The sequence below is a fragment of the Typha latifolia genome, chromosome 12, assembly GCF_019914945.1.
Source record: "Typha latifolia isolate L0001 chromosome 12, TyphaL0001v2, whole genome shotgun sequence".
NCBI lineage: Eukaryota > Viridiplantae > Streptophyta > Magnoliopsida > Poales > Typhaceae > Typha > Typha latifolia.
Genome location: NC_133097.1, coordinates 136,875 through 159,864, shown reverse-complemented (window position 1 = coordinate 159,864; position 22,990 = coordinate 136,875). Strand labels below are relative to the sequence as shown.

The following is a 22,990-nucleotide window of genomic DNA, read 5'->3' as shown; positions in this document are numbered from 1 at the left end:
GTGGCCACGATCGAGGATGACGCTCGAAGATAGAGAATGAGAGAGAGGGACTATGTCAATTCTCAATTCTTTCGATAATGACCTAATTAGGAGCGCGCCATAAATTATATAATGGCTTCCTAACTGACGAGGTCATCCAAGCTAGACTAGTTTGGGTTATATTGGCTTGAACTAAATTCCTAACGAGTTACCATACCTGTACACCACAAACATGTTTGCCTACTACCTACTTGACTTGGTCGACCTAGCCAATTTCAGCTTAGGCCCAAGCGACTCAAACCAGCCCTAATTCATCAATCAAAGATTAGGCTCTTGGCATAATCGATTACAATTCTAATAATCAATTAAACTTGAACCTAACTTGATCGATCGAATTGAATAGGCTCGAGTTCGACTAATCCACAAAAGCAAGAATTATAAGGTAATTACCCCCAAACATAATAACTAATCTGCAAAAGAAAATTAATAAGCAAATGAAAGTCTAAAATAAATAGATAACCAACCCATGGAAAAGATGCAAATGCCCCAAACCACCTTTATGTGCTGAACTGAGTTAGAGTTGAGTTCACTCACATGGCTGGTTCGTACTATAGGAAGGGCACTAAATAGGCTGAGATATAATCTTTAGCTTAGATATCAGCTCATTATTGATAAAAAAAAAAAAGGAAACTATCCCCTACCATAAATTTTCAGCTAAAATAATAAAATAACAAGTTACCCTACTATCACTAAATCCTGAATTCGCCCTTAGGTTGAAATTAACTGAAATATGTTTTAGAGTTTCCATTCCTACCATACATTTTCAGCTAAAATAATAAAACAACAAGTTACCCTACTATCACTAATTCCTGAATTCACCCTTAGGTTGAAACTAACTGAAATACGTTTTAGAGTTTCCATTCCTACAGCACCGCACTCTTTCTTTACATTACTAGATCAGATACAGGTCAAATAGTGGTTAACCAATAGTTTGATCCACATTTTTACTCCAGATATTGTTAGTAGATGGATACCAATATCTAAGACCATATTCACACTAAAGGGATATCAACATACATCAAATACAAACTACATCTTGACAAATATGATTTAGATTAGATCTAAATGGGTACGAATAATAAAATTGTATGAGTCCTAAATTGTATCTGTTTAAAATCTGATTTTTATTATATTTATATTCGTATCCATTTAGTGTAGAAATGGGTCTAGATATTGGTAACTACTCTAATATCCATATTCAAACTTCAAAGCAAAAAAATAAAAATAAAAAATTCCAGATGTGGATTAACCACTATCCAATCCATATCTAATTTGTTTCACCCTAACGATATGATTATAGATGTCCGAACGCTGCTTTGTACTATCACTTTGAATGTCTAATTATAACACATGTACACAAGAAGATAGACGTTTACATTTGTACCGATACACTTAGACCTCAGTCACATGTTGTAATGCATTACTCACATTCCTCTCTTCCAATAAAGGTTATTGTATACCTCCAAGTTAAATGAGCATCTTTCCCATTATCTGGTAATGCATTAATCACATTTTTCTACGCCAATAAAGGTTATTGTATGCATTTAAGTTAAGTAAGCATCTTTCCCATTTGTTATATTTTGTCCATCCATCCTGTGAACTCATTCGGAAAACCAATAAATCATGCATATTTGTGCTAGGTGCAAAGGTTGGTGTTAATTTTCTTTGAAAGTAACACACATGGGACCAAAGAGTATCAGGCTGTCAATGTCTGCCTCTACATCACTAACATAAAAGAGGGCTTGCTATTCCCCACCAGCCAAACTCCCTCCTATTTAGCCATTTATTTGTTTTCTTCGTATCCCGATCCTACTCTCAAACTGTTGTCCAAGTAATATCGACTTCAGACAAGAATTCACATCTCTAGTTCAAACAAGACATAAAATCACCACTGCATGAAATAACCAAGTAGAAGATCAGCAATTCATAATCGTCTTCAATCAGACACAAAATTGCTGCTGAAAACAGCTTCTTACAAAGACGACCTCTAAAAGGTAAACAGGAATGGTACAAAAACGACTCTATTTAGTCTGTACACCAATGGGTATATATGCCTTCTACACAATAAGAATGAGTATGACAGTCAAGATGGTCTTTCCTCTAGAAAGAATATTGAAAAGAATTCAAGACAATCTTTGAAGTTGTGAGCCAGGGTCGATCTTTAGCCGTCCGCTCTTTTGTGAAAGCCCACTAGCACTAAAGCCCACTCTCACTTTTGCTCAAAAGAGTTGCTGGAAATTTTCACAAAGAAACAGTTAGGAAGTGAACTGATAAATAGCAATGCTATTAAAAAACACCACTGCAAGATTAAACCAGAGAAATAACATAAACAAGGCATATCACAAGACAGTCGGCAAGCCAATATATAACCAGAAGGGAAGACGAAATCATTTCTACAAATATCACATCCTGCTTGTCAGTCTGATTTACTATTACAGCAGCGAAAATTAAATGATTGAAAATCCAAGAAAGGAAAGCACTTCTTTAAAGCAGTATATCAAGAATAGGAAGGAGTCTTCTCATAGCAATGGTTTTAAGTGATTTTTCTGATGTACCCTCAATAAGGGAATTTTCTCCTGTACACTCAATATTGACACATCTCAAGAAACTGCCTAGTGGCTAACAATAATAAAGAAAATGGAGGGGAAAAAAACTAGACGCCAATAATCTACCTGTCAAACCTAGGCATACCACAGCTGCAGTTCCTATTTCAGAGGAATAACAACATCGAGATTCCCCGAGATTTGCCATCCTTTAGGATAGACAAGATGCTTAGCTTCTAAATGAAGATGCCAATTCATAATCCTTGAGCAACCATTAGGTATGCCTTCCATCTGATTTTCATCTTCTACCAGCTGCTCTATAAATGTTGTCTCCTGCAAACATTGTGATCATCAAGTTAATTTATATTTACCAAAACAAGCAAAAATATATGTGAACATTGTGAAGATCTCAATAGTCTGAAAGCACATGCGTGACATTATTTTCCATAATATTTAGATAGTTTATTAGGTAAAAAGAAAAAAGGAATTGTGACCAGGTGATGTGTTCATAGACAATTTTGACAATACAAAACTGTACATATGCTCTTGCACTTCCATAGGTGAATGTTGTTTGCAGTTCTACCATATATCATTTCTTGTTCGTTTTTTTGACCCTAATGGATGAAAAGGAGGATTATAATAGTTCTGCAGAAGAGTCATACTACATTTCATACAATATGCTTTGAAATGAAAGAGGAAAGTGATAAAATATGCTCAAATCATTCTAAAAGAATCAGTACAGATCCAAAATATGTTAAAAGATATGAAACCTTGACAGCTAAGTTAGGCTTAAAGCTGAACTTAGATCCTTGAAAAACATCAACAGGAAATGCCAGTTCTATGTGTATGGAACCCAAAATATTGTTTTTTCAGTACAGAAGGTGCATCAAATAGACTGCCAACAGGACCATCTCTAAGGCCTAGATCTATTACACATTACTTTTTCCAGTCCAAATCTTGCCTATCAAAGCCTGGGTACCAGCAGAGGGTATGCCAGTGCTTCTTAAAAAATCAACGTGTTTATTAACTTAAGTTTTAAACTTAACCTTCAGTTTCTAATATTGAATGTTTGTATTACTCCGCATATCTGGCTGCAGAGGTTTTGCTACATAGAACGCCCAATTACACAGATTTGCATTGCGCCTCACTAGTTAGGGGGAAAAAACAACAATGGCGTCTTTTAAATCTCAGACCAGATTTAATTATAAGGCACTTAGATAGTAAATAGCTTAGCCTGAAGCTACTTAGTTCATATATAAGTCTAAAATTAGGTAATGGAAGTCTTGGATGTCATCAGAATGCAATAAAAAGTTGGCAAAACTACAGGTGCACCTTTAGCAGGATCAATAAACAGACTCTAATTTGTTCCTGGGGGAACATGTAATAAAATTGGAATGATACAAAGTAGATTAGAATGCCCCTGGATAAGGATGATATGCACATATTGAATCAACAAATAACACAACCAAGTTGGCCAATTAGAAATTTATGTGTCAAGTGATTGGCTTATCTAGTATCTACTTCGAACCACAAAAATGATTCGACCAAAATGACTTTCTAGATTTGAAAAAGGGACTACTCTGTGTGCACATCAATATCTGATTTCGCTAAATCTCTCAATTTTTCCCTAGGTTTTTAACATATTTGACCAAGTATACTAAATGGCTTCTCTGATTTAAGAGAGAGAGAGAGAGAGAGAGAGAGAGAGAGAGAGAGAGAGGCCTTCCTATGTTTTTTGACCAATGCAATCCCAACCAATAGCTGGGCAAGATCTTCTCAGTTGGTTAGGGATGGCAAATTTCAGTTAGACTCAATAATCTAGCATTTAAATGAGTTTGGATTTAATGTAATCAGCTTCAGGTAATAAAGGAGTCAACCCGGCTAAATTGATTATTAATTGGGTTGTATTTGGGTTTAAGCCACTAACCCATCTGGCCAGATATGACCCATTTAATAATTAGGTTAACCAGGTCCGGGCAACCTGCTAACCCATCTAACTAACTAACTAACTAACTAACTAACTAACTAACTAACTATATATATATATATATATATATATATATATATATATATATATATATATATATATATATACTCATCCCTAAATACCTAACCCTAACTTACTCCAATTCCCAAGTTATTTTGTGGTGAGATGGTGAGACCTTCCTCACCTCACTCTCTTTCTCACCAACAGTTCTAACGAGCCGAGATATTCTATACTTGCCTCTATATTTAATGGATTTGTTGTCTTTGATTTTTCAAAGTTTCTGCAGCAATATACTCTTTCTGATCAATTTTTTTTGCAGTGAAATACTCTTTTTGATTGAATACTTGAATAATATCTAGGTTGCTGAGATCTTTGTCGCTTAGGTAAGATCTGGAATTGATTTTTTTATACACTCAAATGTCCCTATTTCGACCTACATGTCTAATGCTAAGTGGTCAAAAAGCAACTAAGCCCTCTTCTCAGAAACCGTGTCCAACTGTCCATGTCTGACTATTGTCACAGATTACATCCATAGAAGTAATAGAATGAGAGTGAACACCTTTGAATTCTTGTCTCACTTGTGGATAGATCTATGAGGGTTAAAAAGATATTCTTTGCTATGCAGCAGTCTTGCTGCATTATTATCAACAGTCTTTCCATGTCGTACAATTTTTGTGCAATGTGTGTTGTTTCCATTCACATCTTCCGGCAAAATTCATTGCTAATCAGTACAAAAGAAATTTCCATGATTATAAAGCATGGATATTTCATTTACCCTTTCATACCGGTATCTGATATGTATCGAACCTCAATATGGCATCAATATGGTCCAATACGTATTAGATACAGTTAGAAGAGTATTGGCATTAAAAAAACAATTCACTAGTTCTCCCCTATCGACCCCGACGGCCACCTGATGAATATCCGGCCTCCGTCAACATCCGACGAGCTCCTCTAACCAAGATCCAACGACCTCAACCTCTGCAAGCTTAAAAAATTATTTTCTTTTTTTGTTTGTTCCTTCTCTCTCTCTCTCTCTCTCAAACTTCCCAATTTCTCTCTCTCTCTCCACCTCCTCTTTCTACTCTCACTCTCTCTAGCATCTCCCTCTCTTTCTTTCGTTGTCTTCCCCCCTCTTTATTTCTTTCTTTCTTTCTCTCTCTCTGTCTCTGTTATTGTAGGAAACATTTTGGTATAGTAACAAAGAAGGAGAGAGAGAGAGTGGAAAGGCTCTGTTACTGCAGCAATTTTTCTACAGTAACAAAGGAAGAGAAAGAGAAGGAAGAAAGAGATAGGGGATTGCTAAAGAAAGAGGGGGAGGAAGAGAGATGAAGAAAGAGGGAGAGTGGGAGGGGGTTCTCTACTTCTCTCCCTCTCTGTTTTGTTGCAACAACAAAGAGAGAGAGGAAGAGAGAGGGAGTTTTATATTTTTACTTGTTTATTAGAGAGAGGGAGAAACCGAGTATGAGAGAGACTGGAAAGGTTTCATTTTTAAAATTTGAAATTATTTTGTCTTTATTTTGTGAATTATTTTGAATTTGATTTCTATTTAGGTTTGATTTAAATTGAAAATTAAAAAAGTTCCAAAAGAGAAACCACACACTACCGACATTTGATGGCAACAATACAATACTGGGTAAAATAAAAGACGTGTCAAATATAACAGATATAGAAAGAAAATTAGTGAGGGTGTCAATCATATGAAAGAATTTTGCTGAAAGACAGAAATATAATAGCTTAGACCACAGTGGCTATGGAAGTCAGAAAACAGATGTTAACTCATCTAATAAGCAAAAAGAAGAATAAATAATTTGCAAAACAAAGATAGTCAATAGTTTCGTTAAGAAGTAATGCATAATTCTAAACACATTGATAATGATAATAGTGAGTATTGTGAAAAGAATGACGAGGAAAGTAATAAAATATATAAATACACATAGGGAGGAGGAGAAGATGAGAGAAGTAGTAGTGGTAGTTTTCAAAAATCTGGATTAATCTATATGTAGGAAAAAAAGAGAATATGAGGGCAATAATTTTAGAACTCCTAATATTACAATAAAATCTAGAAATATTGGACCAACAAATATATATATTCAAAAAAAGAAAAGATCATATATATACCACTATCAACACAGCTCTCAAAGGGATAAAAATACAAAAAAACACATCAGTAGAGTTATCTCTAAATTTTTTTTATAACCATAATTTTTCAATGTACCTGATAGTCCTTATTATCACACTATGAAAAATATTATAAAATTAGTAGGACCTAGTGTTTTTTTTTTCAGTTCAAATGATATTGCTACTAAATATCTTCAGTCGAAAATATATAAGCTTTACATACATTGAGATATTTAAAAAGTATTGGGATGAATTTGATTGTACATTGATGTATGATAGGTGGACTACAGAATATAAGAGAAATATATTTAAAAAGTATTGGGATAAATTTAATTGTACATTGATGTATGATAGGTGAACTACAGAACATAAGAGAAATATATTTAATTTCTTGATATACTCGAGTATGGAGACAATACTTTTAAAGTTTGTGGATGCTACTCTTTATTTTAAAAGTGTAGATTATATTTTTCGGTTGATGGATAAGGTAGTATAATTATTGTGAGATGTTAGCAATGACAATTATTTAGCATAAATTATCTTTTCTATTTGTTGATTATGAAGTTATTAGAACCATATGCTCTTACTTATGTGATGGTGTTAAACACATAAGTAGGAACACAAGAAAGTCATGTTTCAAAAATTTATAAAAGAGAGAAGGAAAAGGTTAAAACTTTGCTACAAGCAATTCCTGTGAGGATAAGTTGACATCTAATCTGTGGACTTCCATAACTATTGAGGGGTATTTCTATCTCATTGCATACTTGATAAGAATTTAAGCTACAAAAAAGACTTAAATTTCTATGCAATGCCAACTTCACAGACAGAAATTGCTCTTTCTAATAGAATATAGTCCTTTACACATTGTTGGTCAAATGGGTCATAGAAAGAAAGTTGTTTTCTATAACACTAAATAATGCTTTCATAAATGCCTTGTTCATTGCATTGTTAAAAAATAAACTCACTTTCAAAATTACTCAATTATGTGATAGTGAATTTTTTAATGCTCATTATTGCGCTCACATCTTTCATATAATTGTCCAAAAAGGTTTAAAAGAATTAGATGATTCTATATGCAAAAGTCATGAAAACATTAAGTATGTCAAAGGTTCACAAGGAAGGAAATAAAAGGTTTTAGATTATGTTAAATAAGTTTCTTTAGACTCTAAGGAGGGATTAAGATAGAATGTATCTATAATAGAAAATCCAACATATCAAGCGCTTGAAAGTGCTATTAATTTTGTATTCATATTTTTTCACTTGCAAGTGAGTGATTCAAATTATAAGCATTGTTCACCTTAAGAAGAATATAGGGTATAAAAGATTTGCGAGTATTTGAAGTTGTTTTATGATGTTACATGCATATTTTCTCGATTAGCTTATTCTATAGTTAACATATATTTCCAATAAGGAGTTTATGATCTAATTAAATTAGTTGAAGGTATGCAAAGCTTGGACACTATTATTTGTCGCATAACTACACAAATGAGTGACAAATTTGAAAAGAAAACACTAGACTAAGTACATTGTTATTTTAGCTATAGCTTTCATTCTAGATCCATACTATAAATTTCGAACTTGTGGACTTCTATAAGAATATTTGCGGTAGTTCTAATCAGATGGTGAAAATATATGAAAAGTTATTTGCTCTATTTGACACTTATATGCTTATATCTAGTAAGCTTTTAAATATGTAGTTGTCATAAATACAGAAGCTTTTAAATATGATTTTTTATATTTTAAAATAATTTTTAGAATTTTTATGTAATTAAAAAATTAGTCTGATACAAAAATCTAAAACTAGCGACTAAAAACAATCGATATGATTGAATACGTATTGTTTTTTCAGATGGCTGACTATAATCCCAATATTTCGAACTGTGGTTTAATCCATAGACATACAAACATTTGATAACCATAAAAGAGTTCAAGACAAATTCTCAGCCGTTACTCTAAGCATCATCTAAATAGTGCAAGCGTGGAAGATAAACTGTACAGTGACAACTACAAGTGATGTAACTCTCTATAATTTCCCCTAAACACCAACAAGAAGTGAGGTTCCTATATTGCTATCATTCTATGCTATAACATGAGCAAAAGTTTGCAAGGACAAAACAGTGATCTCAAACTACACTTTAACCATGCCATGCGTTTCTAAATAACTAGAATATAATGATTTAGAGATCAATTTCTTAACCGCTAACAACGCCATGTATTTCTAAGTTTAGAAAAACCTATTGTACGTTTTGCATGTCACCTTGAGATTATTTACATATTTACCCTTCAGAAGAGGAATATTCCTCATCTGCAAGTCATCTAATAATAGGGCCAAAGATTTAAAAGTTTTATGCCAACATTTATGCAAATTCTGGAGATTTTGCACATATGTATATGATGGAATTCTTTAACAGTATATCAGAATTTAGGAGATTTTCCTTTTCTTGAAAGGTTAATATGTTTAGGCTGATTCGAAATGCTCTACTAAAAAAAAAATCCAAATATCACATACACGTAGACGGCAGCCTATAATCATGTATTCCCCAATATAAGATATTCTAAACATAATAGCTCTTATAGCAGACTTTCTCTGGTTGTTATGTTTAAAGATTAATAAAGAGCTATAGTTCTTCTTAGGATGTTATTTTTCCTTTTTTCAGGTCTACACTTAGCATGCATCATAGAAGTTCCAAGCTGAAATCTTGAACAAGAGCAATAAAAAGAACTATGATCTTACCTGAAAACCCTCCTTCACTGTATCCAGCTGCCTAATGGCATTCCAGGAGAGATGGAGCCTATTCTTGGTGTCCCACAGCATAGTGCTGTTGAATGCGAATCCTGACATATCAACATGAAATCTGCGAAGTCTCTTACTTTTCTCATTTGTGTGCCATCCAATAACTTGCCTGCCATTGCATACTGGGCCTTCTAGAATCGCCTTATTTTTGCTTTGAGCAAGCATTGCAACAGGCCAAGTACCAAAGTTCCTGCAGCGTAGCATAGTTCCACAAGACAATGCATATTATTTTCTTTTCACTGAAAATAGGTCATTAAAAATTAAGCCCACATAGACATTACCAGGTTTGGTGTACCAATTGATGTCAACATAAAGATATGACTAGCTTTTAAGTAAGAGTATGATTCCTGGTGCCAATTAAGAGTGAGAGAAGGAAAAGACGAGTAATGGAAGTGGAATAATTACTTGACGGACATCCCATCCGAGATGTGGAAAGGGTTGGATTCTAGAAAAACCTAAATTAAAGATTATCGGTGATACCACCTCAATCTCTTTCCCTACTGTCTTGTTTATGCTCTCTAACCAGCTTAGAAGCCAGTACAGTGTGATCAACAATATCTTCAATGTGAGGGGACTACATGTGACTGTAACCACACATTGAGAACTTACAAGGGTTTTCACAATCAAGATACATCTAACTGATGGTTTAATGGAACAGTTGCTTCCAAGTTCCCAAGCGCCAACTCCTGACAACCGAAGCAACCAAGTAAATCCTATTTCGGGGCCAGAGTATTTTAAATTACCAGGTTTTGATTATGATTCCCGAATCAAATCAAAATATGGGCTGAGCAACATGTAAGGAATTTTGAGAAGCCTCAAGTTTGAGTGAAGAAGAGGCAAAAGCAAGTAAGAAATAGAGATACGGAATAGCTACTCCCAAGAGAGGTACCTGATCTCTCTCATTCGCTCGAACAGTTCGAGCGAATAGATATTATCGTCGTCAGCAAAGTAGATGATTCCATCGAGCCTATGTCGCTCGATGTGGTCGAGCGCGGTGTTGCGCTGGTAGACGCCCCTGTCCTTGACCTCCGAGGAGTTGCGCTTGCAGACGAGGTGTCTGTACATGACCCCCGTCGTCCTCAAAATCTCGGCGGTCTCCGGCGAGGCCGCCCCCATCTCCACCACGATCCAGAGCAAGGGCGGGGGCACCAGCCGCAGCGTCTGAGCAAGCCGGTTCAGGAAGTATGCCTGCAACGCTCGATTGTACGTCGGCGTCACCACGATCAGAAGCTTATTGTAATGCGGCAGCGGGATCTCGGTGTCGGTCTTCTTGTTGAGCTCGACGACGGAGGTGAAGGTGCCGGTGCTGACTTCTTGGGAGCGATGGACGAGAGAGGCGAGATCAGGGTGGGGAGGGGGTTCGAAGGAGAAGTGGTGAGAGTCGTGGAGGTCGAGATCGAGGTCGAGGTCGAAATGGAGGTGGGCGAAGGGGAAGAGGCCGAGCAAGAAGCCTATGAGGAAGCAAAGCAAGAAGCGAAGGAAAGGCCGCCTCCAGGGGTTTGTGGAAGGGGGAGAGGCGTAGTGGTGGGAGTATTTGGCGGCGGCGGAAGGGGAGAGGAGTCGAGCGGAGGAGGTGAGGGGAAGGCGATCGTGGTGGTGGTGGTAGTGGTGGAGAGACGGAGAGAGAGTACGGCGGATTGAGGCCATCGGAAGAAAAAGAAGAAGAAGCTAGAACCGAAATAGGAGGCGCATCGATCAAGAGATGGATGAGAAGTGAAGACGGAAGGAATTGGATGCGAACATGTAAATTAATCGTTTTATTCGCGTGTTATTCCGGGAAGAGAAGGAGAATTGAGGGAAGGAAAGGAATGGGACCATACAAGGAAGGTGAAGAGTCGTAGCGGAGGGAGGGAACAGGAACGAGTCGCCGAGAGGGCGGCCATCCTATGAGATATTGTGTTATTATTTGTGCCCGAATATCGAATGGAGGTGTACTGCGTCTGCTTGTGTGGGTAGGAGCGGGTTAGGACGAGTTGGGTGGACCAAAAAGAGGAATTGTCTGAATCACCCCTAATCTGTTGGGGATTCGCCGACTTATTTTTTTCTTTTTTCTTATTCTGTTCATTAGTCCCAAGGAAATGGTCGGGCGGGCGACGGACGTCTTCTTTCCCTCCCTCGTTCCAAGGAAATCAACAGTTGACGCTGGTTCCTTCCCTACGAAATTGGGATGGTATCAATTCATGACTGAATTTCAAACAAAATTATGGCGAGTAAATTATTTAGTTAGTGGTGGTTAGCTTGACTTTGACAACTTGGCTCGGAGAAGCTTGGCAGTACAATTGCTTAGTGTTACGAATCGGCTTTATCCGATTTATAACGATTCTGAATCAGTTTGAGGATGTGACTTTCGAAGGAAATTTTGGAGGATCTAGCCGTTGGATTTTACTGAATTTTAGATATGTTGTCGCCTTTGAAGAGAGCTTTCTAATAAATCATAGATCTTAGAGTTTGGATAGCTAGATCTTGAAATATCGACCGAAAAATGACCGAAGGTCAAATAAATCCTAGCTTGTTAGCCTTTCAATGGCTAGATAAGTGCTAGGAGAATTCTTTAAAAGTAAAGGGGGAAAAGTTATTGCAGAAGATGGGGATTAGGAGTTAGAAGAGGTTGATCAAGAACTTGGGCGGTGGAAGAAAGGAGGTGGAAGAAGGCGTCAATGGCTAGAACAAGAAGGAGGGAGATAAAGACAACAATGTTGATCTATCAGATAAAACCCAAATAGGATTTCCTCCACATATTTATAGAGGCTCACCCTTTTGACCCAAACAACTAAATTAAAACCCTAAATAATTAACAATTCTTGCGCGGTGCATTCGAATGCGCTCGATCGCGTTTGAACGTGCAAATATCATTCTCTATCATTGCGAACGCGTGCAGGTGTTCGAACGGTCGTTCAAACGTGCAAGTTTCGTTCTCTGTTTTTGTGAACGCGTGTAGGTGTTCGCATGGCCCGTTCGAAAGCGGTCCCTGACATTCGAACGTCCCCCAACAAAAAGTTTATTTTCTCAAGCAAAAATTAAATTAGATAAATAGGCTAATCCCAATGAACTCCATGTCACGAGTGAATTCAATCTGACCGAAGTTGTATCACTTAGAGTTAGCTAGAAGTGATGATTCCACAGCACAACTTGGATCTTAGACTCGATGACATTATATATTGGCTATAAAGTTTAATGAAGCCTATGTATCAATGGATGATTGATTATTTATCTAGCTCATAACTAGGCCCTTGAATGATTAAAAAAATATTTTTAATCCAAAAAATAGTTCAACTTTTTTTAGTATTATTTCAAAACAATTTATTAATTAACATGACGTATGTAAAACTATTTGAGATCTAGAGACTAGAGTCCATCGACGGTAGGGCCGTCAAAATAGCACGTCGGCTCATAAGGCTCATTAGCTCAACTCGAGCTCTAAATAAGCTAAGTAGAGTTGGGATTTTAGTTTCGAAAATATAATTGAGCATACCAAAGCTAGAGTCAACTTGCTTAAGCTTACCTCGAATAGGCTCGATATATAATATGTGAGATGATATATAATATGTGAGATGATTATATATATATAGAAGTTTCATGTAGAATAACTGGTTAAGGTTGTTTATTATAAGCATGCCTACTTGGTTTCGATTCCTAACACGGGAATCTTTAGCTGTTTAATCCCGTATCCAAAAAAAAAAAAATTATGATAGGTTACGTATACTTTGATAGTTATCCTTCCCTCTAAATGCATAAATTGGCTTTAGTTGATTAGCCTACGAGGTAGCTCAATATTTCAATGAGGCGAGGCCGAGTTTTTATATTAATTTTGAGCGGAGACCCTACTCGATTGGATCCGTGATTTGTGGTGTAGCCCGCAAATTTGTTGGCCCAACGGAAGTATTAGCTAACACCGACAACTCCAGATGTGACTAAATAAATTAGTTGTATACTTGTATTGTTAATTCGCAATGATATCGTTGTCTCGTGCTAATAATCGGGTTGGACGAGTTCCTCTTAGTCCAAAATATTTGGGTAGATGTCGTGACCGAGTATGTGATCCAAAATAATGTAATGTATGTTCCATCTCGATCAGAATTCGTTAACGAAACAGTCAGTCATAGGGCATAGAATTGTTTGGAGAGTCCAGAATGGCCAAATCACTTGTCCCAAACTTGCATCTAATGATCCTGAAGGTCAAATTTGTGTGGCAGTTGTCCTCGTTTATAATGATCAATATTCGAACCTTTCCATGTTTTGAAAACTGAGCACGTAGATATTGTTGAATAATCATATCTGTCACCTTCATTTGCGGAACTGGCGGCACACCCTCTGTTCTCACACGATTGCGAATCAACTAGCTAGTTGTTTGTCAAACAACTGGACAAATAGGTGATTACATTTTCCTTTTTAAGAAAAAATTAAGATTTTATGTTTACAAAAACCACACCCACTTTTTGGGTTGAACTCTGGACAAAATTTGTATTAGATTGAATACATTTCTTCAAACCACTTGGTTACAAAAAGAACTAGCGGCGTATCACTCTATTCTTTACAAATATATTCTCTAAGAGCAAGATTAGTCGGGTCATAATCAATGGTATTAATTAACCCTACTCATCAAAGAAATTCTGAAGTATTAACCACATGCATTGCTTTTGTAACAACTTTGTCGTAAACAAATAAAAAAAAGAGTTAATTATGTTGACACCCCTGAACTATACCCGGTTTTTACGGAGACACTCTAAACTTTTTTAGGTTACAATATCACCCTTAAAATTTGGGATAAAGTGAAACAGGTAACGCTCTGACGGAAAACGCATAATGACTAACTATACCCATTAATATATCACAATATTATTAATTTTAAAAAGTAAATTAAAATATTATATATCTTACATCTTCTCTCTCCTGCTGACTCCCCTCCCACGGTTTCTCTCTCCTTACTCTCTTCTCTCTTCTCCATCCACTGGCCTCCTATCCCATGTGGCTTAGGCGCGGCCTCCCCTCCCAAGTGGCGCAGCAGCAAGCTCGCCGCGGCCTCCTCTTTCCACGCGGCACGGCGGCGAAGCTTGTCGCGGCCTCCCCTCCCAAGTAGTGTAGCAGCGAGCCATGATCTCCTCTTTCCACGCGGCGCAGCGGCGGAGCCACCGCGGCCCTCCCCGTCCCACGGCCTCGCTCGCTGCCATTGTGGGGACTGCTCGAAGTGACCGATCAAGAAGGCGAGGCTAGAGAGCACATCCTCACTCGTTGGGGTTACCGAGCCTACTCGGCTCCTCGCCATCACCGCAAGTGGGAAGCCTTGCGGTCAAATCTGCCGGCGTTGCCCCTAGCCAATAATGCCAACGATGAGATAAGGGAAGGGGGAGGAGGGCAAGCTGACGACGAGTAGGTTGGTCAACTGGTTCCTAGCTGTCACAAGTCGATGACAGTGAGGCAATGTCGGTGGCCAGCTATAGTGAAGGGGCTGTCGGCGATGGTGAAAGGGCTGTCGATGATGGTGAAAGGAGAACAATGATAGGAAGAGGAGGAAGATTGCAAATTTTGATAATAAGTTAAATTTAATTATAATAATATATATTCTTTTATCTTAATTTAATTAAAGAGCTTATGAGGGCATCTAGGTCATTTCTAAGAAATATAAGTGCCACGTAAGCTAACTCACCCAATTTTTCTCATGGCGCACTAATAGAAGGATGACAATGAAATTTCTCTAAAATTTAGGGGTGACATTGTAACATAAAAAAGTTTAGGGGGTCTCCGTGAAAACCGGGTATAGTTCAAGGGATGTCAACGTAATTAACCCTAAAAAATTAAATATTAAAAATTAAGGGCATGATGTGGTCAGCCTCATGCCCAAACAACCATTGGGAGCGCGCGAGGGCGCCATACACCCCTAATTGTTGGCTCGACTAGTTGGCTGTGTGCCCCACCGCCACTATAATCGATCCCTTCGTCGTCTCTCTATGTATATTTATCTTTTAGCCCCCTCAGGTGAGCCCTCTCTCTTCTTCTATCCTTTCTTCTCTCTTTTTCTCTCTCTTGAGCTCGAATTCGTTGGAATCAAGTCGTAGAGAAGCTAGCTAGTACAGCAGTTGGGCCCCTCCCCATCGGCCCATCTTCGCTCCCCTCCCCTTTTTTCTTCTTACTTTCTTCTCCTCTTTGCCGCAATAGTGTTGGTTTGGCCTGTAGCATAGTTTTTTTCTCATTTCCACTTTTCTTTGTTTTTTCTATTAATTATTAATTTTATTTTCTTTAGTTAGTTTAAATTAGATGATTTGGGTAGTTAATTATTTTAATAATATATCCTCACTAACATGATTATTAACTAAATATAATTAGTATAATTTTTAATTATTAATATTTGCATAGCAATATATCTATAGCTTATAAAACTGTAATTAGATTAATACATGTAATTTTATTAATAACAATCAAATTCATATTCATGTTCATATATATGTATTTTTGTAATGGCCCCGCCCGGCATGGGCACGTGCACGCCACGCACCCGCACGATACGCACGGCGCACGTAACAGGACAGGCGAGGCCAGCACGCACAGGATACACCGTGTGCTCACATACTCAATTACAAAATAAATCATGACATCATCAAGTTAAACATATTAACATATTCATATCTATATCCACAACAACCATACTAGACAACTACATAATTTGGTAGGGTCTACACAGGCCACGACAAACCATTAAGATACAACTAAAATCACTAAATACATGAGTACACTATAATTTGACATGTATTATATAATTCATCATCTGATACAAAGGAGTACAAATATTCAATAATGGTACAACTCAATATCTATATAAACTATCTTTTATATTATCTCGTATCTATGGTTCACCTCATATTTACTCTAAAATATCTTCTCAGAATATCTCAAGTCGCTATCACGTATAACATATATAGGGATTTGAAAATAAATAAAGAGAGTCATGAGCTAAAGGCTCAGTGAATAGACCTTACCCAGAATTAGTGATACTAAATAGAGAGTAAATCATGTACTGGATAATATGAATCAGAAAAGAGCAACATGTCATGAATGAGTATATGAAGGTATCCTCAATAATATATAAATGCATGATAGATATCATGTCATAACTGATCAAGTATGCAATTCTCGACAATGTATAAATAATTCTCTATATCATACCATTATCATAGCTCTATCTAATATGCTACATATGATGCATGCCGACTATGACCATACTATGATATCAAATACAACCACATATGATGCATAATGACCACTTGAAAATCAAGTATATCAAATAATAATGAAATCATATGCATTTCTCAACATCACGATCATCATTAACATCTTGGTATATTATCATCATACTAGACAACTATGCACAGTTCAACATTTGGTACCGGTCTCAAATCCAGCCCGAATGCTCAAAGCATACCCTACCAACCTTTAAAGGTATCTCAATCAAATAATCATACTCTGCCAACCATTAAAGGTATTATCATCATCTAGACTCGGGTACCCAACTAGCTGATAGAAGCTACATGAGGATAACTCGCCACATATATCTTAGCGAACGACATGTATGATACGATTCGGACTTCATCGACGTCGTCTCGAGCATGGATTCACTTTAGGAGTGTTCTTATTTCATGTTTTAGTGTTTAATTTCCATTAAAATAAGTTTTCTGTAAGTCGCGTTCGAATGCGGGTGGAGTGAGTTCGAACACGGTTTGTGAACGGGGTTATGAACGTGGTGAAGAGAATGTACTGTGCGTTCGAACGCGGTGCGTTCGAACGCACTGTGAACGCCTGCATCGCGTTCGCAAATACCGACAGGCGTGTTCGATTGGGCGTTTGAACGCCTGCATCGTGTTCGCAAATCCAGAAGAGCGAACTCGGTGCGTTCGAACGCGGTCGGGCGAGTTCGAACGCGGTCGATGAAAATTGTGTTTTTAAGGTTAATTTGAGTTGTTGGTTAGCCTATAAAAGGATGTGGTAGGCAACCAAATTGATTATTGATTATTGAGATTGAGTTTTGCCTTGCCTCCTTCGTCTTCTTCGCTCCCGTTCTCTCAATCCCCGGCGACGCCGCTTCTAACCTCCCTCGTCCGGCTAATCACCCTAGTCCCTTAGGGGTGGCCCTCTTCTCCCCCTTCGTCCAATCTATCAAACACTTGCCCTAATCCTTCCATCAACCACAACCCTTCCACCATCACTTTTCACCGATGCCACCACATTAACGCCGGTCCACCATCCACCATTACCTAGGATCTCGTGCCTCCATCCACGGATCCAAAATAGAGCATCCTGATGTTCGTCCACTAAACGAACGATATCTCGAGATCCCTAACTCCGATTCGCCTGAAACTTGATTTTTTGGAAAGATATTTTCCGGGCCTACAATATATCAAAATTTCACGTCGATCCGACGGCGGAATATGTCGGGATCTTATTTCAAAGTTCCATGCCAGATCTAGTCTAGATCAAGAATTGGAAGAGATCGACCCTTCACCAAAAAGGGAGATCGTATCAAGCTGGTATCAGAGCTCCATAGCCAGAGGCGTGATCGTATCAAGCTTGGTATCAGAGCCACCATTCCTTGGACAAGCTCTTCCAATGACGACAACCAGATCCATGGCTGCACGGCGAGATGATGAAGAAGAGATTCTCCCAATAGAGGAGGGAGAAACGATTGCAGGGACTTCCACCTGTGGAACCGCCCGATCTAATCAGAATACGGAAGAACCTAGCGTTCAGGCCGTGTTGGGGTCTCTTTCAGAGCAAATGTCCATCAACAACCAGATGATGATGGAGATGATGCGGGAACTACGGGCGACAAGGGAAGCAATGGCGAACGGGAAAGCACCATCGACCCCACGACGCGAGTTCACCCCCTTGAACCCACCACCACCGGTTCAGCCTTTGCAACCACAAGAGCCGCTGCTACCACCACCCTATGGGTAGAGGCAAGCAAGGATGGATACACCAGGTCCAGTTGCAGGTGAACCCATCCGACGGGTGAACCACTATGGAGACCGCCTTGGAGATCAAGATCCGTGGGCGGGTCAATACAATCCGGAACCACAACAAGTTAATCAAAACCGAAGGAGGGATCATCAACCCTTCATGGTGCATCCTCCCCCGGTTAGACAAGGACATGATCCGGAACGAGACAATGGCATCCGTGGACAAGTCGTGCGTCTCGAATTCCCCAAGTTCAAAGGTGGCGATCCGATCGATTGGTTGTATAGGGCGGAGCAATTCTTTGCATATCAAGGAACGGCGGAAGAGTACAAGGTGACACTTGCGAGCTTCCACCTTGAGGATGCGGCGCTTCATTAGTTTCGAGCAGCCAATGCCATTGAGGCTATCGAAACTTGGGCTGAATTTTGCGCCGATATCACACGGCGATTTGGAGCATCGGGATATGAAGACTTTGATGCTCTCCTCTCAAAGACAGTGCAAAAGACCACGGTTGGGTCATACCAAGAAGAATTTGAGAGGATTAGTAGCCGATGTCATCCACCATGGACGGATCAGCAACTTCGCAGCACCTTCATCTCCGGGCTGCTAGGTGACATACAAGCCGATGTGAGGGCTTTAAGGCCTAGAACCTTAAAGGAGGCCTTCGAAGATGCGGTGCTTATGGAAGACAAACATAGGGCCATGAAGATACACTTGAAACAGAGTTGGATGAGCCAAGGAAGCCGCAATCAAGCTCAACCAAACATAGCGACGGGAAATACTATCGGAGTACCAAGGGTTGCTGCTACAGTGGTACCTCCTCGAGCACCCTTGAAGCCATCCCAAGATGTGAAGTATGCACCTAGAGGTCCGGAACGAGCACTCACACCAGCCCAAGTAGAAGAAAGAAGATCCAAGGGCCTATGCTTCCGTTGTGATGAGAAGTTTGTACCCGGGCATCGCTGCGCTAAACCGATGGGATCAGTGATGCTAATCGATGGATTGGAGGAAGCGGAGGACGAGTTTGCAGCTGAAGGTGCAGATGTGGCTGGACATCAAGGAGAAGAAACTGAGGAGCAACCCGTGGAGGACATGATAGCCGAAATCTCCCTCCACGCCTATTCGGGGACAGCTGCGCCAAAAACCTTACGGGTAAATGGGGTAGTCAAGAAAACCACAGTGAGAATCTTGATTGACACCGGGTCCACCCACAACTTCATTGACAAGAGGCTCCTTAGGAAGATTGGGTTCGAGTCGGAACCCATGGAAGGGTTCGATGTGACGATCGGAGATGGCACCACATTGTGAGCAGATTTTATTTGTGGAGGTGTGGAATTGAAGGTGCAAGGCTAAACTTTCACATTGGACCTTTATCCGTTGGCCTTGCAAGGTGCCGATATTGTTTTAGGGACTCAATGGCTTCAAAGCTTGGGGCCCGTAATATTTGATTTCTCAAACCTCACACTGACATTTCGGAGGAATGGAAGAAGGGTGCTGCTGGATGGAAATCAACCGCGGCAAGGGCCGACATTGCAACCACTTGTGGGTTTTCCTTGTGCAGGGGACCGAGCTCTACTATTGCAAATGGCTATTGTTGAACCAGAACATCCACCACCAAGGGAAGTAGCCTCTGACATGGAAGAGCTGCTGCAGGAGTTTCAGGATCTCTTCAAGGAACCCCGAGGACTACCGCCGAACCGTCGTCATGACTATCGCATCCAAATCATTCCAAGGGCATCCCTATCGGTACCCGCATGTCCAGAAGGAAGAGATAAGTAAATTGGTGGAGGAAATGCTCGAGCAAGGGATTATTCAACCGAGTAGAAGTGCCTACTCATCGCCGGTGCTGCTGGTTCGGAAGAAAGACCGGAGTTGGCGGTTTTGCGTCGACTACTGAGCCTTGAATGCAATTACTGTCAAGGACCGGTATCCAATACTGGTGATCGAGGAGTTGCTGGATGAGCTCACAGGGTCGGCCTACTTCAGCAAACTTGACTTAAGAGCGGGATACCATCAAATCCGAGTCGACCCTAAAGATGTACACAAAACGGCGTTCCGAACTCACGATGGCCACTATGAGTTCCGAGTCATGCCGTTTGGGCTCACCAATGCACTGGCCACCTTCCAAGGGCTGATGAATGACCTCTTCTGCCCACTCTTGCGTTGGTACGTGCTCGTCTTCTTTGATGATATTCTAGTATACAGCAGGAATTGGAGTGAGCACTTGCGGCACGTGCGGGAGGTATTAAATATCTTGCGACAAAACCAGCTAAAAGTTAAAATGAGCAAGTGTCTTTAGGGAGAGTCAAGAGTGGAGTACTTGGGGCATATAATCTCTGTAAAAGGAGTGGAAGCCGACCCAAGCAAGATCAAGAATATGGTGGATTGGCCGATTCCTACTAATCAGAGGGAATTGAGGGGATTCCTTGGATTGATAGGGTACTACCGGCGATTTGTTGCCAACTATGGCAAAATTGCTGCCCCGCTGACCTCCTTACTCAGAAAAGGTGGGTTTCAATGGACGGGCAAAGCAACGGAGGCCTTCGTAGCCTTGAAGACAGCTATGTCTACAGCTCCGGTTCTAGCACTACCAGATTTCGGCAAGCCCTTTGTGGTGGAGTGCGACGCTTCGGGTGAGGGCATTGGAGCAGTTTTGATGCAAGAGGGAAGACCCGTGGCATATATGAGCAAAGCATTGTCAAGTCAGTCGCGACAACTATCTACTTACGAGCGCGAAATGCTAGCGATTCTACACGCCGTCACCAAATGGCGACCCTACTTGATTGGCCAACGATTTACTATCCGCACGGACCAGCGTAGCTTACCCTACTTCATGGAGCAACGTGTGCACACCCCAGCCCAACAACGGTGGGTTACGAAACTCCTTGGGTATGACTACAAATTAGTCTACAAAAAGGGGATTGAAAATCGAGCCGCCGATGCTCTTTCGCGCCAATCGGACACAAGTGAGCTTGCCGCTCTTTCGGCACCAAAAGATTTCCTATATCTTCGGATATGTGGGGAACCAATGCGAAGATCATACCATGGAGGAACTTAAGCCGAGTTCAAAGATCGCTTCACAAACTTCAAACCTTGAGGACAAGGTTGCGGAAGCGTGGTGGATTGATACGATTCGGACTTCACCGACGTCGTCTCGAGCATGGATTCACTTTAGGAGTGTTTTTATTTCATGTTTTAGTGTTTAATTTCCATTAAAATAAGTTTTCTGTAAGTCGCGTTCGAACGCGGGTGGAGTGAGTTCGAACGCGGTTTGTGAACGGGGTTGTGAACGTGGTGAAGAGAATGTACTGTGTGTTCGAACGCGGTGCGTTCGAACGCACTGTGAACGCCTGCATCGCGTTCGCAAATACCGACAGGCGCGTTCGATTGAATCCATCTTCTTCGCAAATACCTATAAAAGGATGTGGTAGGCAACCAAATTGATTATTGATTATTGAGATTGAGTTTTGCCTTGCCTCCTTTGTCTTCTTCGCTCCCGTTCTCTCAATCCCCGGCGACGCCGCTTCTAACCTCCCTCGTCCGGCTAATCACCCTAGTCCCTTAGGGGTGGCCCTCTTCTCTCCTTTCGTCCAATCTATCCAACACTTGCCCTAATCCTTCCATCAACCACAACCCTTCCACCATCACTTTTCACCGATGCCACCACATTAATGCCGGTCCACCATCCACCATTACCTAGGATCTCGTGCCTCCATCCACGGATCCAAAACAGAGCATCCTGATGTTCATCCACTAAATGAACGATATCTCGAGATCCCCAACTCCGATTCGCCTGAAACTTGATTTTTTGGAAAGATCTTTTCCGGGCCTACAATATATCAAAATTTCACGTCGATCCGACGGCGGAATATTTCAGGATTTTATTTCAAAGTTTCGTGCCAGATCTAGTCCAGATCAAGAATTGGAAGAGATCGACCCTTCACCAAAAAGGGAGATCGTATCAAGCTGGTATCAGAGCTCCATAGCCGAAGGCGTGATCGTATCAATGTATCCGAATGTCTACTATACACACAGCCTACTGACCTCGGACGAAAGGCCACAGGATTGTGACTATGTCGAGCGATTAATCATCTCTAGCCACGCCCTAACTCTCGCGCCCACTCGGGTATCCTCACGCTTTCTACCAACTATCCTATTAATCAAATTTCACACTTTTCTTCTAAATGATAGATTATATGCATTTTATCTAGTACTATAACAAGTCGTGCATATCAGGAATTTAGATGGTAAGAAAGTCAAAAGAAGTATATGATGCGATGAAATCACTAATGGTACATGTATCACATGCATACTTATGCTAGTCTATTATATGCATACTAATGTTAGTCTATCACATGTATACTTATAGTAGATATCATATCGACATATAGTCATAACAGTATAGTCATCTCTAATCATCTCTATATATCGTCATCATACTCACATCCAAGATTAGTCTAATTAAATACATGATAAAATATGCTCGACTGAAATCATCTGTAGATAAGATCATATAATTATGCTAGAGGCCAAAACATGCATATACATAATTATATAATATAT

General features: G+C 39.8%; 1 protein-coding gene and 1 non-coding gene across 2 annotated transcripts; one reads left to right on the top strand and one right to left on the bottom strand.

Annotated features, from left to right (window-relative positions):
- Positions 1-1,919: 1,919 nt before the first annotated feature.
- LOC140799322 (probable beta-1,4-xylosyltransferase IRX9H) lies at positions 1,920-11,430 on the bottom strand. Its single transcript, XM_073153610.1, has 4 exons — positions 10,374-11,430; positions 9,425-9,674; positions 2,712-2,915; positions 1,920-2,270 (listed from the first exon to the last, which is right to left on the bottom strand). The coding sequence occupies exons 1-3, from the start codon at positions 11,129-11,131 to the stop codon at positions 2,745-2,747; spliced, it is 1,179 nt and encodes a 392-aa protein (XP_073009711.1). The 5' UTR covers positions 11,132-11,430; the 3' UTR covers positions 1,920-2,270; positions 2,712-2,744.
- Positions 3,947-4,044, top strand: LOC140799479 (U6 spliceosomal RNA). Its single transcript, XR_012111012.1, has one exon. It is a non-coding gene; the product is annotated as a U6 spliceosomal RNA (small nuclear RNA).
- Positions 11,431-22,990: the final 11,560 nt, after the last annotated feature.